The sequence below is a fragment of the Bos indicus genome, chromosome 8, assembly GCF_029378745.1.
Source record: "Bos indicus isolate NIAB-ARS_2022 breed Sahiwal x Tharparkar chromosome 8, NIAB-ARS_B.indTharparkar_mat_pri_1.0, whole genome shotgun sequence".
Classification (NCBI taxonomy): Eukaryota; Metazoa; Chordata; class Mammalia; order Artiodactyla; family Bovidae; genus Bos; species Bos indicus.
The window spans coordinates 62317242-62333395 of NC_091767.1; the positions used below are offsets into that span (position 1 = coordinate 62317242).

General features: G+C 48.5%; 1 protein-coding gene across 1 annotated transcript; it reads left to right on the plus strand.

The window, feature by feature from the left end:
- Positions 1-852: 852 nt before the first annotated feature.
- On the plus strand, positions 853-8203 carry ALDH1B1 (aldehyde dehydrogenase 1 family member B1). The gene is given in 2 exon segments (XM_019966236.2): positions 853-4099; positions 4102-8203. Coding segments are annotated over 2 exon segments (1551 nt in total). The 5' UTR covers positions 853-4086; the 3' UTR covers positions 5640-8203.
- Positions 8204-16154: the final 7951 nt, after the last annotated feature.

Below are 16154 nucleotides of genomic sequence, written 5' to 3' on the forward strand. Positions count from 1 at the left end.
TTTAATTAATTTTCCCTTGGTGGCTTAGTGGTAAAGAATGTCTGCAATGCAGGAGACACAGAAGATGCAGGTTTGATCCCTGGGTCAGGAAGATCCCCTGGAGAAGGAATGGCAACCCACTCCAGTATTCTTGCCTTAATTAGTGACATGAGGAAAAGTTCATTTTTTAAAACAATTTTTTTTAAAAGGTAGCTAAATAGAGGTCATCATATAATTCATATTGGGCACTGTTTTTAAAAGAATTTTTGAAAAATGCAGGGGGAAAAATATCAGCAAGGTGAGTGGCAAATTTTGAGTGAAGGATTGAAGGTAGTATGTTTTCTTCTTGTGTACCTTTCTGCGTTTTCCAAGCTTTCTACATTGTGCATATCTTCTTTATGTCCGTAAGAAAAATGAAGCTTTTAAAAATTCAAATATAAAATCAACTGGGAGAAAGAGAAATGAGAGTGGAAGACAAACGAAGTCAAGGGAAAAAAATGAGAGAGCTGGGAGAGACAGAAGAGGTTAAGGAGCGGTTCAAATGATGGCAACCTAACAAGGCGCATCGTGTGCGAGGGAGAAAGGAAAAATACAATCGGAGTCCAGTCTCCCACTTTCCTGTGACCTGGGAAGTACGGCCCACTCAGCGTCTTGACTCGAGAGGAGACAGCTTGCGTGGTGTGGGATACAACCGGAGCTAGGGGTAGGCGTGGAGGGGTGACGCTGGGACTCGCGGAAGGTACAGCGCTACCCGACCTCCCGCTCCCAGTCCCAGAAGGCCCTGCCCGCTGGCGCCCGAAGGGAGGAGCATTGGCCGCGAGGCGCGAGGTCGGCGGCTCCCCAGGCGTAGGCGGAGCCTCATTGGCTGAGGACCGCGCGGAGGCGGGGCTTGCGACGAGCACCCCGGAGGAGGCCTGGCTAGACCTGGGAGAGTCCGAACAGGCACGCGAGCGCGAGCCCCAGTCTGCCACAGGTAACTGGCACCCTCCCCGCCCCCAGGCCCCCGGGGAAGGCCGCAGCTCCCATCCCTGCAGAGTGGAATCTTCCTCTTCGGGTCTCGGCTTCCCCATGTACGGGGCCGGCCTTTCTGCCCCCAGCGTGCACTGTAGGAACCTCTTCACGTTTCCCACCGCTCCTCCCGCACCCGGGTTCCTGGTTGGCGCTTCATCTGGCCTGGAGACTCACACCCTCGAAACCTTCCGGGTAGCTGGACCTCATCGCGTCTATCCACCCGGCCTACTCCAGCAGAGAGCCCCTGACTTTATCGAGTGGCCAGGACACACACACCCTCCCCACATAAGGGGTAAAGTGGGAGCCACCTGGTCCTGGATGACCCAAAAGGTCCGGTCCTTGGCAGGGGTCACTAATACAGGCAACTGTGAGAAACTGTCCATAGTAGGGAGGAAACACAAAACTAGGGCTGTGGGATCCAAGCTGAGACTCCTGTTCTTACTTGCCCTGTGTCTCCAGTGAATCCCAGAACCTCTGATCCCTAACGTTCTTCCAGAACGGAGGTTATCAAATGCCCAAATCCCTTCAGGGCTGTTGGCCACTTGGGGAGTTGACTGTTGAGAAGATGGGCCAGCAAACTGTAAAGCTTGGTGTGCTGTGAGCTGTCCTCTTTCCGTACGGAGGTGGCGGCACCAGTGCACACCCCACATGGGCCTCTAGAGTAGTAGCAGCCTTGGCTGGACAGGAAAGCCGACATGCCAGCCTTAGTCTGTGAACACCCCTCCCTCCTGTTTAGCCCCTCTGCCCCCACCCCAAGGACTGGTGACCTCCCATTCCCTTTATCTTGACCTCCCCTGGGACTCCTCCCTCTATAGACACAGGCCTGCTGGACCCAAGGATGCTTCTGTCCCAGCACGGGGCAGAGTCCTGAGTGAACCTGCATCCACCCCTGACGGTCTGCTGGCTCAGTGTCTTTCCAAGGGATGGCTTCCTGGGCAGCATTAGTTTGTGTGGGGCCAGGGATCTGGCTCAGCTTGTAAAGAATCCGCCAGCAATGCGGGACACCTGGGTTCAATCCCTGAGTTGGGAAGATCCCCTGGAGAAGGGAACGGCTACCCAGTCCAGTATTCTGACCTGGAGAATTCCATGGTCTGTATAGTCCATGGGGTTGTAAAGAGTCAGACACGACTGAGCGACTTTCACAGGGATCTGTTTGGAGCTTTGTTTTCCTGGATGAGTTCTTTCCTCATCTCCCTCCCCAGTGGCAGAGAGTGGGGGGTGCTGGGGTAGGGCAGGTGCAATTCATTTTGGGAGCTGGTGAAGTGAGGCTTAAGTGAGCCAGCAAAAGTGGGGGGATTGATGTCCCAGCTGGAGAGTAACTGCTTCAGCGAATCTAGGAAATTTATATACTATTTAAATTTCATTGAATAAATTTTATAGACTTAAATGTTGTGTGTGTGTATGTGTGTTAGGTTGCTTCTGTCGTGTCCAGTTCTTTTCGACCCTATGGACTGTAGCCTGCCAAGCTCCTCTATCCATGGGATTCTCCCAGCAACATTACTGGAATTGGTTGCCATGTTCTCCTCCAGGGGAATCTTCCGGACCCAGGGATCGAACCCTAGTCTCTTATGTCTCCTGTATTGGCAGGAGGGTTCTTTACCTCTAGAGCCTCCTGGGAAGCCCTTAAAATTTATAGGTATCATTTTAATAAAGTCTACACTGTTTTCAGAGTTGTAGGCCAAAGTAAACAGAGCCTTCTTTCCAGCTGCCGGACTCACTGCACTCCTGGGAAAGCTGAAGCAGTGCCTGAAGGGCTGAGCTGGGCTGGTTTCTGAGGGTGCCAAGCTCTGATGACCTAGGTGGTTGTGCCAGGCTTTTTATACGCACAACGCCATTCAGTGTAGCCCCATGAGGCATTTCATATTGTGAGGAAACAGGCACAGAAGTAAAGTGAAGCAAGCCCTCTCTCAGAGAACGGCTCTGGCTCTGAGTCTGTCTGGTTTTTACTCTACCCTTAGGTCAATTAAGGGGCTTCCCTGGTGGCTCAGATGGTAAAGCGTCTGTCTGCAATGCAGGAGACCCGGGTTCAATCCCTGGGTTAGGAAGATCCCCTGGAGAAGGAAATGGCAGCCCACTCCAGTATTATTGCCTGGAAAATCCCATGGACGGCGGAGCCTGGTAGGCTCCACTGTCCATGGGGTCCCAAAGAGTTGGACACACCTGAGCGACTTCACTTTCACTTCACTAGGTAAATTAAACAGCCTCAGTGGATATTTTGATGTTTCCTTGGTCTATCATTTAATAACTACCTACTGAGCAGCTGCTCTGTAGCCAGCATAATTCGAGGCATCAACAACATAGCAATGAATGAAACAGGAAAAAAAAATCCCTGCCCTCATCGAGCTGACATTTTACTGGGGAGAGGCAGACAATAAACATGTAAGCATATACATATACTGTTTGGTATGTCAGATGGGTGAAAATAGAGCACAGTATGGGGGAGAGACAGTCCTGGGGCTGAGGAAGGCGGCAATTTTATAAAGGGTGGTTAGGGAAGGCCTTGGGCTTCCCTATATAGCTTAGCTGGTAAAGAATCTGCCTGCGATGCAAGAAATCCTGGTTTGATTCCTGGGTCGGGAAGATCCCCTGGAGAAGGGATAGTCTACCCACTCCAGTATTCCTGGGCTTCCCTAATGGCTCAGACGGTAAAGAATCTGCCTGCAATGGGGGAGACCTGGGTTCGATTCCTGGGTTGGGAAGATCCCCTGGAGGAGGGCATGGCAATACACTCTAGTATTCTTGCCTGGAGAATCCCCATGGACAGAGGAGCCTGGCAGACTACAGTCCATGGGTCACAAGAAGTCAGACACAGCTGAGTGACTAAGCACAGCAGAGCACGGGGAAGGCCTTACTAAGAGGGTAACATTTGAGCCAAGACCCAGAAGAGGTGAAGGAGTGAGCCAGAGGCTAGATGGGACACAACAGACTTGGACCAAAGTGTTCTTCAAGGCTTTTGTAGCCCTTTGGATCCATGTTTTCAGAGGGGGCACCCTGTTATGCTAGAATCTTGGAACATCTTAGCTGGTGGGCCTTTGGGGGCCCCTTATTCATTCTGCCTGTTCACCCTGGCTCCTGTCCCTCTCTAGAGTACTCAGCATGCTGCGCTTCCTTTGCCCCGGCTGTTTGCCCTGCACCACTCCGCCACCCAGTACTTCTCAGCAGCAGCCCTTCCCAGCCCCATCCCTAACCCAGACATCCCCGACAACCAGCTGTTCATCAGCAACAAGTGGCATGATGCCGTCAGCAAGAAGACTTTCCCAACAGTCAGTCCTGCCACGGGAGAGGTCATCGGCCACGTGGCTGAAGGGGACTGGGCTGACGTGGATCTGGCAGCGAAGGCAGCCCGTGCAGCCTTCCGACTGGGGTCTCCATGGCGCTGGATGGATGCCTTGAAGCGAGGCTGGCTGCTGAACCACCTGGCTGACCTAGTGGAAAGGGATCGTGTCTACTTGGCCTCACTGGAGAGCCTGGACAACGGGAAGCCTTTCCAAGAGTCTTATGTCTTGGACCTGGATGAGGTCATCAAAGTGTACCGGTACTTTGCTGGCTGGGCTGACAAGTGGCACGGCAAGACCATCCCCATGGATGGTGAGCATTTCTGCTTCACCCGGCATGAGCCTGTTGGTGTGTGTTGCCAGATAATCCCATGGAACTTCCCCTTGGTCATGCAGAGCTGGAAGCTCGCCCTGGCACTTGCCATGGGCAACACTGTGGTCACGAAGGTGGCAGAGCAGACACCCTTTTCTGCCCTGTACTTGGCCTCCCTCATCAAGGAGGTGGGCCTTCCCCCCGGGCTGGTGAACATCGTCACAGGCTATGGCCCAACAGCAGGAGCAGCCATTGCCCATCACATGGATATTGGCAAAGTGGCCTTCACCGGCTCCACCAAGGTGGGCCACCTGATCCAGAAGGCCGCCGGCAATTCCAGCCTCAAGAGAGTCACCCTGGAGCTGGGCGGGAAGAGCCTGAGCATCGTGTTGGCTGATGCCGACATGGACCATGCCGTGGAGCAGCGCCAAGAGGCACTGTTCTTCAACATGGGCCAGTGCTGCTGTCCGGGTTCCTGGACCTTCATTGAAGAATCCATCTATGATGAGTTTCTGGAGAGAACGGTGGAGAAAGCTAAGCAGAGGAGAGTCGGGAACCCATTTGATCTGGACACCCAACAGGGGCCCCAGGTGGACAGGGAACGGTTTGAACGAATCCTGGGCTATATCCAGCTTGGCCAGAAGGAGGGGGCAAAACTTCTCTGCGGTGGGGAGCATTTCAGAGAACAATGTTTCTTCATCAAGCCCACCGTCTTTGGTGGTGTGCAAGATGACATGAGGATCGCTAGGGAGGAGATCTTCGGGCCCGTGCAGCCACTCTTTAAGTTCAAGAAGATCGAGGAGGTGATTGAGAGGGCCGACAACACCAGGTATGGCTTGGCTGCTGCTGTGTTCACCCAGGATCTGGACAAAGCCATGTATTTCACACAGGCACTCCAAACTGGAACAGTGTGGGTAAACACCTACAACGTTGTCACCTGCCACACGCCATTAGGAGGGTTTAAGGAACCCGGCAATGGGAGGGAGCTGGGGGAAGATGGGCTTAAGGCCTACACAGAGGTGAAGACGGTCACCATCAAGGTTCCTCAGAAGAACTCATAAGAACAGCTACCAGGGAGACCCAGCTCTAGGCCAAGGATGCCACCACAGCTACCTACCAGTGGTTGCCAAACACTTGTTTAGCCATTTCCCTTTATTTGTGCCAGATGAACTCTTAGGGGCAACCACAACAAAGAAAGCAATTAAAATGAAAGCTACTGTAGTTAAAGCTGGATGGGGCTGGACTCTGAGTCTTATCCACCTGCACCCCAGCGCCCTAGGTGGGCCTGTGTTACTTCTATGAAACCTTAGGAGTCTCTGAAAGACAGATAAAAAATCCCTGATCCAGACCATGGCTCTTAGTTCTTCCCGCTGGCCCAAGGACTTCCCAGTGAATTAATTGATGTCGTAGTGGGTAGACTCTTCCAGGGGATTGGAAGTCATCAGGAGTTTTAAACTCAACCCCATAATCTTGGTCCCATTCTCCAGCGACATACCCTAAAAATCAAGGACGCTTTTCTTCTAAGTACCAGTTGCTGGCTGGTTTACTTGCTTGCATTACTTTGTTTTGCTACTGATTTTCCTTAATTTGAAAGAGTGTGGACAGAAAATGCATATATATAATCATTCCTTTAAAATAATCTCAGACAGCCCTAATGTCAATCAACTAATGAGTGGATAAACATAATGTTTCCATGGAATGTCTCTTAAACTGTTCAGCCTTAAAAAGAAAGGAAGTACTGACACATGCTACAATATCGATGAACCCTGAAACCATTATTCTAAGTGAAAGAAATCAGACGTATAAGACCACATGTTGTATGATTCCACTTATAGGAAATATCCAGAATAAGCAAGTCCATAAGACAGAAAGTATATTAGTGGTTGCCAGGGCCAGGAGTCGGGGTGGGGAGGGAATGGAGATAACTGTTAATGGCTATAGGATATCTTTGGGGAAAGTTTGAAATTTATGGAATTAGTGATGGTTGCACAACTTTGTGAATATACTAAAAAGAAACTGAATTATATACTTTAAAGGAGTGAATTCATTAGTTAAAAATTAAAACAAGCTCACACATTCTGCTTGCAAATCAATTTTGTATCAATAGTCTCTTGCTGATGAACATTTTACAGAGTCTTAGGGATGGAAGGGACCCCAATAGTCTATAATCCCCTGCATAATATTTCTAGTTTTGTTTTCTCTCACCTGGGTGACAAAGTGCAACTTTAAGACCTACAGATAAAAGTGCTGGCTTCTGCCTAGAGCCAGTCTATTCGAAGTCTCATTTTAAGGCTTCCACTGGCATTGTCCCTCCAACTCTCACCAAAACACACCAGCCCTCAAGCCAAACTCAACATCAAGGCCATCCTGACATGCTGGGGTTTGAGGAATTTCAGACCTGAGAGTTCAGTATGTTTGTTGTTAGTCTCACAACTCCATTGCCCAACTGATGGGAGTGAGTCAAAGTCAGCTAGAGCATGATACAGAAACAATGCTGATCCCCTCTCTGCTTGTCTTCCATCTTTCTAGACCTTGCTGCCCATGGCTCACTGTACTTTTAGGTCCACTGAAGCCTTGTGAACGCACCTTCATCATCTCTTTAATACCCCATGTCTCACCTAGGCATCAAGATGATTTTGTTCAGTATCTTACCTTGGAGTTGGCCTGAAACTGCTTCCTACGGATTCAGTGTCCGTTTTGTCCCCTCATCTCTGCTTCCTAGGGTCCCCTTTTTCCATTTGACTAAGGCTGGAGTGACTCTTACTGCCCCCTGAAGTGCACCTTTTACCTATTTCTCTTGGAGGCTGTTGACACTTTGCACAATAGTGAAAGTTGCTTGTGAGTGTTTGGGTGGCTGCGTTGGTGGGGCCTCTAATCATCAGTGTGCAACATCTCAATAAGTTAAAAGATCCATCCCTCACTTGCTTCTCAATACTTATAAGCCAAAGAGGAGTTTGGTAGAGGGCATCCCAGTGCAGAGTGGGACTGGGAAAGGATAATCTTCTAGGTCCCTCGTGTGTGTGCTAAGTCACTTCAGTCGTGTCTGACTCTTCGCTACCCTATGGACCGTAGCCCCTCACTTCACCCTGAAATTCTGAGAGTGAGGAGTCACGTAGGTCAGATTCCCAATCAGCACAGCCTCTGCAGACTCTCAGCACTCATCACAATTGCTCTGAATGCAGACAGGTGTGAGCAGGGAGGTTGAACCAGGCATCACTGCCAAATGTAGACACTGCCTGCATGACTTCACTTGGTCACAAACACTGCAGTTCCAGGACATCCACCCACTCAAAAAACGTAAAACAAGTGCCTTGTCGATCACTGTGCCTACGTGCTTTTGAAGTATCACAATAATCCTATCAAGTAGGCAGTAGGGTTACCCCTTTTGTCAGATAAGGAAAGGGAAGCTGAGAAATTTTGTATGCAACTCATTTGGAATCATTTCCCATGTGCCTATGCTATGAGCCAGGAGGGAGTTGTGATACTGTCAATTGTAATAATAAGTATATGTTCAGTCTTCATCCATTTCTGGCACAGCTCCTAAAACCTTTGGAATTTACCTGTGTGACCAGAGTGATAAAGTTGTCTTTACTTTGTAATTAAAAATAAAAACCTTATTGGGGTATAGTTGCTTTACAGTGTTGTGTTAGTTTCTGCTGTACAATGAAGTATACAGTACACCCTTCCTCTTGGGCCTCCCACCCACCATCTTCCCCTCAGCTGAGCTTCCTACACTATACCGTAGATTCCCCCAGCTATCTGTTTTACAACTGGCAGGGCTCGTACGTCAATTCCCCTTTCCCAGTTCATCCCACCTTCCTCCGCCCGTGTCCACGGGTTCATTCTCTATGTCTGCATCTCTATTGCTGCCCTGCAAATAGGTTCATCTGTACCATTTTTCTAGATTCCACATATATGTGTGAATATACAATATTTGTTTTATTCTAACTTACTTCACTCTGTATGACAGCCTCTAGGTCCATCCATATCTCTACAAATGACCCAGTTTCTTACCTTTTTATGACTGAATAATATTCCATTGTGTGTGTGTACCACATCAAGATCCATTCATCTGTCGATGGACATTTAGGTTGCTTCCGTGTCCTGACTATTGTAAATAGTGCTGCTATGAACTTTGAGGTGCCTGTGTCTTTTTGAATTATGGTTCTCTCAGGGTATTCTGGAGAAAGCAATGGCACCCCACTCCACCGCTCTTGCCTGGAAAATCCCATGGACGGAGGAGCCTGGTGGGCTGCAGTCCATGGGGTCGATAAGAATCGGACACGGCTGAGCGACTTCACTTTCACTTTTCACTTTCATGCATTGGAGAAGGAAATGGCAACCCACTTCAGTGTTCTTGCCTGGAAAATCCCAGGGACAGGGGAGCCTGGTGGGCTGCTGTCTATGGCGTCGCACAGAGTTGGACACGACTGAAGTGACTTAGCAGCAGCAGCAGGGTATTCTTGCCTGGAGAATCCCATGGACAGAGGAGCCTGGCAGGCTACAGTCCATGGGGTCGCAAAGAGTTGGACACGACTGAGCAAGTTCACTTCACTTCAGGGTATATGCCCAGGAGTGGGATTGCTGGCATCTTTTGTTATGTTAATGAAGTGACTCCTGGGCCGTAAGCATGAGGGCTGATTACCAGGAGAACCAACCTTGCAATCAGAGGTCTGGAGCTTTCAGTCCCACCCCTCTGACCTCTCAGGAGGGGAGAAGGGCTGGAGGTTGAATCAATTGCCGATGGCCAATGATTTAATCAATCATGTCTGTCCCAAGCCTCCATAAAACCCCAAAGGACTGACTTCAGGGAGCCTGGGTGAACATGTGGAGACTCCAGGGAGAGAGGGGAGCTTGGAGAGAACGTGGGAGCTCCATGCCTTGTCCCTGTGCATCTTGTCTGGCTGACTTCCTGAGTTACATTCTCTTATAAATAAACTGGAGCTCTAGTAAGTAAAATGATTCCTGAAGTCCATGCTCTAGCAAATTAATTGAACCCAAGGATAGAGGGGTTCATGGGAATCTCCAGTCCAAGCTTGTCCGTCAGAAGTACAGGTGACAACCTGGACTTGTGACTGGCATCTGAAGTTCGGGGTGTGTAGGGTGGGGAGACAGCCAGTGGCCCTGACCTTTGAAAGGGATCTGTCCCCATCTCTGGGTAGATAGTGTCAGAACTGAGTTGAATTCTACTCCCTGCTGGTGTCTGAGAATTGCTTGTTGGTGTGGGCAACCCCCCTTCTGAGTAACACACACGTTAGCATTGGGTCCAGGAGATAGGGGCAAGGGAGGCACACCAAGAGTACATCTAATGAAACGCCAAAGTCTGTAGAGCCCACAGCCATGCCAACAATCCCAAACACCCAGCTTCTTTGCTGGAGCCATCGGGGCTGCTGCTCCATCACCCAGACAGATTCCAGGCCATTTAAGAACTTCAGTTTGGGTTGGTTGTATTATGGGTGTGAGACTGACCTCTGGTGGCTACTTTGTTAATTAATTTGAAGGCTACTTAATTATGGGAACACTTCATGTTGTCCTCAGGTTTCAGACAGAGGACAGCTCACTCTGGCACACCACACAGAGCACATCCGTGCAGGCGTGCACAGTGGATAGAGTGTTTCTTATAAAGATGCTTTTAGAGTTTAATCCTCTTTGGCGCTGTTCACGCCTACCTTCCAACCTTGCTTATGCTGTTTCTCCTTCCTCCCTCTCCCAAAGTCAGCCCGTTGTCTCGGAGCCCTGCTGGGGACCCACCTGCTGGGGGACCACCCTGGAGGTACCCTCCTCCTCCAGGATGCTTTCTCTGACCATCTCAATCAAGCCATCTCTGGCCTCTTTGAACTCATAGCACCCATCATACCTTTAGTCTTGCTTTGTGGTAGCTGTTTGTTAGTGTGTATATAATGAAATGGGTCTGATTTTCTGTCCCATCATGTCTCCCATAGACCTCCAGCATGTCTGACCTCTCTCCCTGCATCCTTGCCACCAGGCACACAGCCCTCAGTAGCCCCTACAGAGTGGACGGTGCCCATCCGTTCCCACATGGGACTTTCAGGGCAGCAGCACAGGGCAGTGATGCTGACCTCCCTGAGCTGATGAGGAGATGAAGACTCCTAGAGTAGAGGGAAGTGCCCAAGACCCACAGACCATGGCAGGGTTTGACCTTGGTTCTGGATCTTTCAACTTCAAAGCTAATGCCCGTTCTTCCTGAGGAATGAGTGGGGCACCTTCACAAGCAAGAGACAGGAGCCCTCTCTTCTCTTCAGAAGCCCTCTCTGAGCCAGGGCTGTGACTCTGGGGGTGTGAGCAACAGTAGATCCCTCAGCACCAAGCAGGGCCTGGGTCCCAGCTGGTCCTCTGCAGATGTGTGTGGTGGGTGGATTTACCAAGGGAAATGAGAGAGGCCTCTGTTCCCCACCCCCACCCCACTCCCTAGTATTGATACTAATGATTTTTACTCTTTCCCCCGACATCCAACCATTCCCTAATATCATGGGGGAGATTAGGTTAAGGAAGAGGCAGCCACAATGAAAGGAGACACAGGCACAGTCAAGGCTGAACTCAGAGGCAGTCCTGACTGTAGAAACATTCACGCCCCAGGAGAGAGGTGTTGACTTGAGGTAAGAGTGGGCAAGTGTATTCAGTTCTGAATTCAGTATTCAGCTGCAGACGCCATGGCACTTTCATTTCCCTTAATTAATTAAAATATCATATAATAATGATTCTCTGATTTAATGTTCAAGAGGCTCTGGTGAAGGCTGGGGATGAGGAAATTCATTAGAGGGAGACTGTTTAATGTTCAAGAGGCTCTGGTGAAGGCTGGGGATGAGGAAATTCATTAGAGGGAGACTGTTCACTGTCAACTGATTTGCTCACTCATTAATTTTTTTGCATCATGCATCTCTAGGGCAGAGGGGAAGGCAATTTTTTAAAGATAGGATTCATTTCACCCTAAAACTTGAAGAAAAAAAAATCATTTTGAGTTAAAAAAGAAAACCACCCTCTTTTGTTTAAGATGGAAAGTGAATACCTTTGGGATTGAACAGTAGCTTTTTGACTTCTTCCTCAAGCCCCGTTATAACCCAGCCAACAACAGCAGACTGAGATTCAGGCCCACTTCTTATAGCATAATTCCAACCTCTTCTGATGACACTTAGGGGTGTGGCCAAAAGCCCACCTGCCACAAGAGCTCTCAGCCACCACTGGTCGCTAGTCCCCGTGCACAAACTACATCGCACTTCTCCACTCCTCTTCCTTTTGTGTGCTCCTTGCTGAGCCTGGAGTCTCCCACACTCACTTCAATCCCCCGCTCAGATGGCACCTCTTCCAGGAAGTCTTCCTTGATCTCCCCCTACTTTGATCACAGAGCAGACACCCTGTGCTGTGTGGCAGGATGGCAACCTTGTCCCACGCATCCCCACTTCAGTCTCACCTGAGTGCAAGGCCCAGGTCGCACACACCTTCATGCTGCCAGTGTTTGCACTCTTCTGTTCTCTGGAGAATGCTATGCTGGGTGCATGTGGGAGGTAACAGAAAGCAAATCTAAGTGAATGAGTTAAACAGTGAAAAGTGAAAGTGTTAGTAGCAGCTGTGTCCAACTCTGCAATCCCACGGACTGTAGCCCGCTAGGCTCTTCCGTCTATAGAATTCTCCACAGTGGAGTGTGTTGCCATCCCTCCAGGGGATCTTCCCAATCCAGCGATTGAACCTGGCTCTCCCACATTGCAGGCAGATTCTTTACCATCTGAGCCTTATACAGTGGGAGACACCATTTCAGAGGCAGCGAGAAAGTTCGGTCTGGCAGTAGATGATTAGTTAGGGCTTGTTAAGAATTGCAAGCAAGATGACTGGGCAGGACTGTAACCACAGCCCAGATGTGAGAGGTAAGGAGGATTCTGATGAAAGCAGCTGATGTGGGCAAGCAGGAAAAAAAAAGAGGGGGCATGATACATAAGGACTGATGGAGAAGTATCAGTGGGGCCTGGACCCACCTACAGCAGTTCCAAGCACAGAGACCACAAAGACTGTCCCTAAAAACAGTTATTTTTGGAGTGCAGGGGTTATGTGACATCATCACATGTATCAAAATAGGGGAGAAAACTCAGGCTCCAAGGGAGTCCTATTTCTGAGTGGTAACTCAGAGCACATATCTAGCCTCAGAGAAGTCCTGGGCTCTCACAGTGGAAAAGTGACTAGGTAGGAACAATCATATTAATCTACGTTTTTGGTTTTGGTGGAAACTTCACACAGTGTAACATTATTACTTTTTGTACATCATTACAATGCTGAACCCAGCCTCCTGCAGCCTTGAGGCTCGGCCCTGTCACCCAAGAGCTCCATCCATCCTGCTCTCTAAGTCCACATCCAGCTCTCACCGGGCAAATCTGGGGTGATTCAACCGATTTTGCTGAATGTGCTTATCAGCAAATGCATGATGCTGTTCTCCCCAGCCACAGTTCCCTTTTCCTCTGACATAGTTTCACTAAATGTCTTCCCAAGCCATCTCCCAATCACTCAAATCACAGAGGAATTAACCACAGACTTGGACACAGAAAGTCACTCATTGGGGTGGGGCGGTGTGCTGTGTAGGAAGGGGATGTGAGCCGGTCCCCTAGAAGGCCCAGCCTCCAACAGACAAGCGCAGCTTCCCACTTGTGATCAGTTTCAGTTCTGACTTTATTCAAAGAAGGGGTTCCAATGTTTTAAAGTTTGAAAACCACTGATCTAGTTTCATTCCCTTCTCATTCACATGAGGAAACTGAGGTCCAGAAAGTGAAGGGGACTTGCTCAGGGTCACCCAGAAAGATAGGGATGCATTCCCAAATGAACCTCATGTTTCTGGAGTCCTGGGACAGTCCTCTGCTGTGTTTGTTAGGGTGATGCCACCCCAACATTTCAGATGTGGAATAGCCAGGCTTAAAGGAAGAAAATGCAATTCCAAAAAGACTCCAAAATGCAATGCTCAAAGTGAGCGTCATGAGAGTGTTGGTTTAAAAGTTGAGACAGACCATGAGGAGAATCCCTGAAACCCGTGGAACTGGCAGCATCTTCCTTCTCATGGATACAAATTGTTCTGAGAGGTAGCACCATGGAGTGGAAAGGGTGCCAAAGAGGACCAGGCACCCTCAGCTCCAGTCCTTCTCAGAGGCTTTCAGACCTCAGGCAAGCACTGTACCCTCAGAGCTTGGTTTCTTCACCTGTAAAGGGGGAGGAACATTAATGCGCATCCTACCTGCCATCCCAGAGATGGGAAGTAACCACAGACAGAGAAGTGTTTCGTGAAATTTAACAGCTATCCACATGTGAGATCTCAATTTTGATTTTAAAGAATTTTACTCGTCACCCAGGGGATCTATTTCTTTAGCCAGATATTACTCTCCGTCTTTCTTAACAAAAAAGCAAGCAAGTTTTGTTTCTGGGTGACCTCAGAACATCTCTAAGTAAAATATACTTTACTATACTCTAATCTGGAGAAGGCAATGGCACCCCACTCCAGTACTCTTGCCTGGAAAATCCCATGGACGGAGGAGCCTGGTGGGCTGCAGTCCATGGGGTCGCTAAGAGTGGGACACGACTGAGAGACTTCACTTTCACTTTTCACTTTCATGCCTTGGAGAAGGAAATGGCAACCCACTCCAGCGTTCTTGCCTGGAGAATCCCAGGGACAGGGGAGCCTGGTGGGCTGCTGTCTATGGGGTCGCACAGAGTCGGACACGACTGAAGTGACTTAGTAGCAGCATAATCTAATCTACAGGCCAGAGAGAGCAGTTGACTCCTTTTTTTACAATCTGATGTCCAAAAGCCAGGTCTCCACTGCCTGCTTGGTTAGAGAATGCTGGGCTTGTTAATAAGTGGATATCTTAGTCCCCAAATACTCAGCCTCTGAACCTGGTTAAGTGTTCCATCTAGGACTAAATCTCTTTAAAATGGGAAAATAGCAGGAATAGATAAGCTATAGCCAGCTCTCCACACCCTCATGTGAAGCAATGCGTTTGTTTTTGAGGGAATATTTTTAAAAGAATGCTAAGACTACACTTCTCATATTTTTTCTGTAGGACCATCTTACTCCAGGATGGCAGTGTTTGAAAGGACAAAGGTTACATACAGTCCAAATAGCACATTCACAGCTGAAGAGACCAAGGCCCAGAGAGGGAGGGACCTAGCCAGATCACACAGCAAGTTAGAGGTCAGGCAGAGGACAGCAAGACCTTCCCCCTCCTAAAACACACACTGTCTGTCACAGAGCCCCACTAATCAACCATGGACAAATGAGGCAGAGTCACAGCTGACACACACTTTGCCCAGCCCTGTAGAATTACATGGACTTAAATGTGACCTTCCCTTGGAGGGAGAAGCTAAAAAAGAATTCTCACAGAGCTGTTCATTTCAAAAGTATAAAAAGGCTACATGCAGTCTGTTTTCCCAAGGTTTGTTTGCCCTGCTAAAAACTACATCTGCATACGAATCTAGTTTGCATCTAATGTTTAAAAACATACAAAAGGGGTCATCTATAAACACAGTTTTTCTAATTCTTCACAAAGTGAAATGATCCATGACTTGACTTTTCCGTCATCCCGTGATCAAGTTTCTAAGACCCTAGAAGAAAAGAGGGAAAAAAAAAAAATTAGAGAAAAGAAGCCTGCTCTGTCATAGTCAACTACATGTTAGACGGAAGGTGGGGGTAATGACCCTAACTTTAAATCTCTCCCCAACCAGGAGGGGTGCTGGTGGGAGCAGAGGTGCCTAGGGGGATCCCAGAATTACTAAGACCTATGGGTGGGCATTTCAGAGGCAGATTCCTGCATAATATGAGGAAGAACTTTCAATTACTGGAAAAATCCACAGATGGTTTTTTGGTCGTACAGAGCTCTGTGTCCCCAGAGTTATGCAAGCAAGATCCGGCCTATTCTGCAGGCTGCAGAGAAAACTCAAGAGCTAGGCAGTGGCAATGGCTTAAAATTCCATGACTCTTTGTGACTTCTTTTGAAAACTCAACTATAATAGACTATATTCAAAGCCTGGTATCATTTCTGTTTTTAAAATATAAATATACACTTATTTAAAATATGAAACCTATATATATATATATACACACATGTGTATATACATAAGTATACATATAGGGAAAAAAATCCTGATACCTGACTTTTTGATACATATATGTTTCTATTTGTTGTTGTTGTTTAGTCACTCAGTCTTATCCAACTCTGTGACCCCCATGGACTGTACCCACCAGGCTCCTCTGTCCATGGGATTTCCCAGGCAAGAATACTGGAGTGGGTTGCCATTTCCTTCTCCAGGGGATCTTTCTGACTCAGGGATCAAATCTGCATCTCCTGCTTCGGTAGGCAGATTCCTTACCACTGAGCCGTATATATAACAATACACATACATAAAAAACTAGAAGTATCAGGAGGGCAACTGTAAGAGCCATCTCCTAACTGAATTTCTGTTTGACGATTTTACACATTACACTTTCCTCCCTGTTTCTAGAAGCTCTAACTACTTGCTGCTGCTGCTGCTAAGTCGCTTCAGTCATGTCCAATTCTGTGTGACCCCATAGACAGCAGCCCACCAGG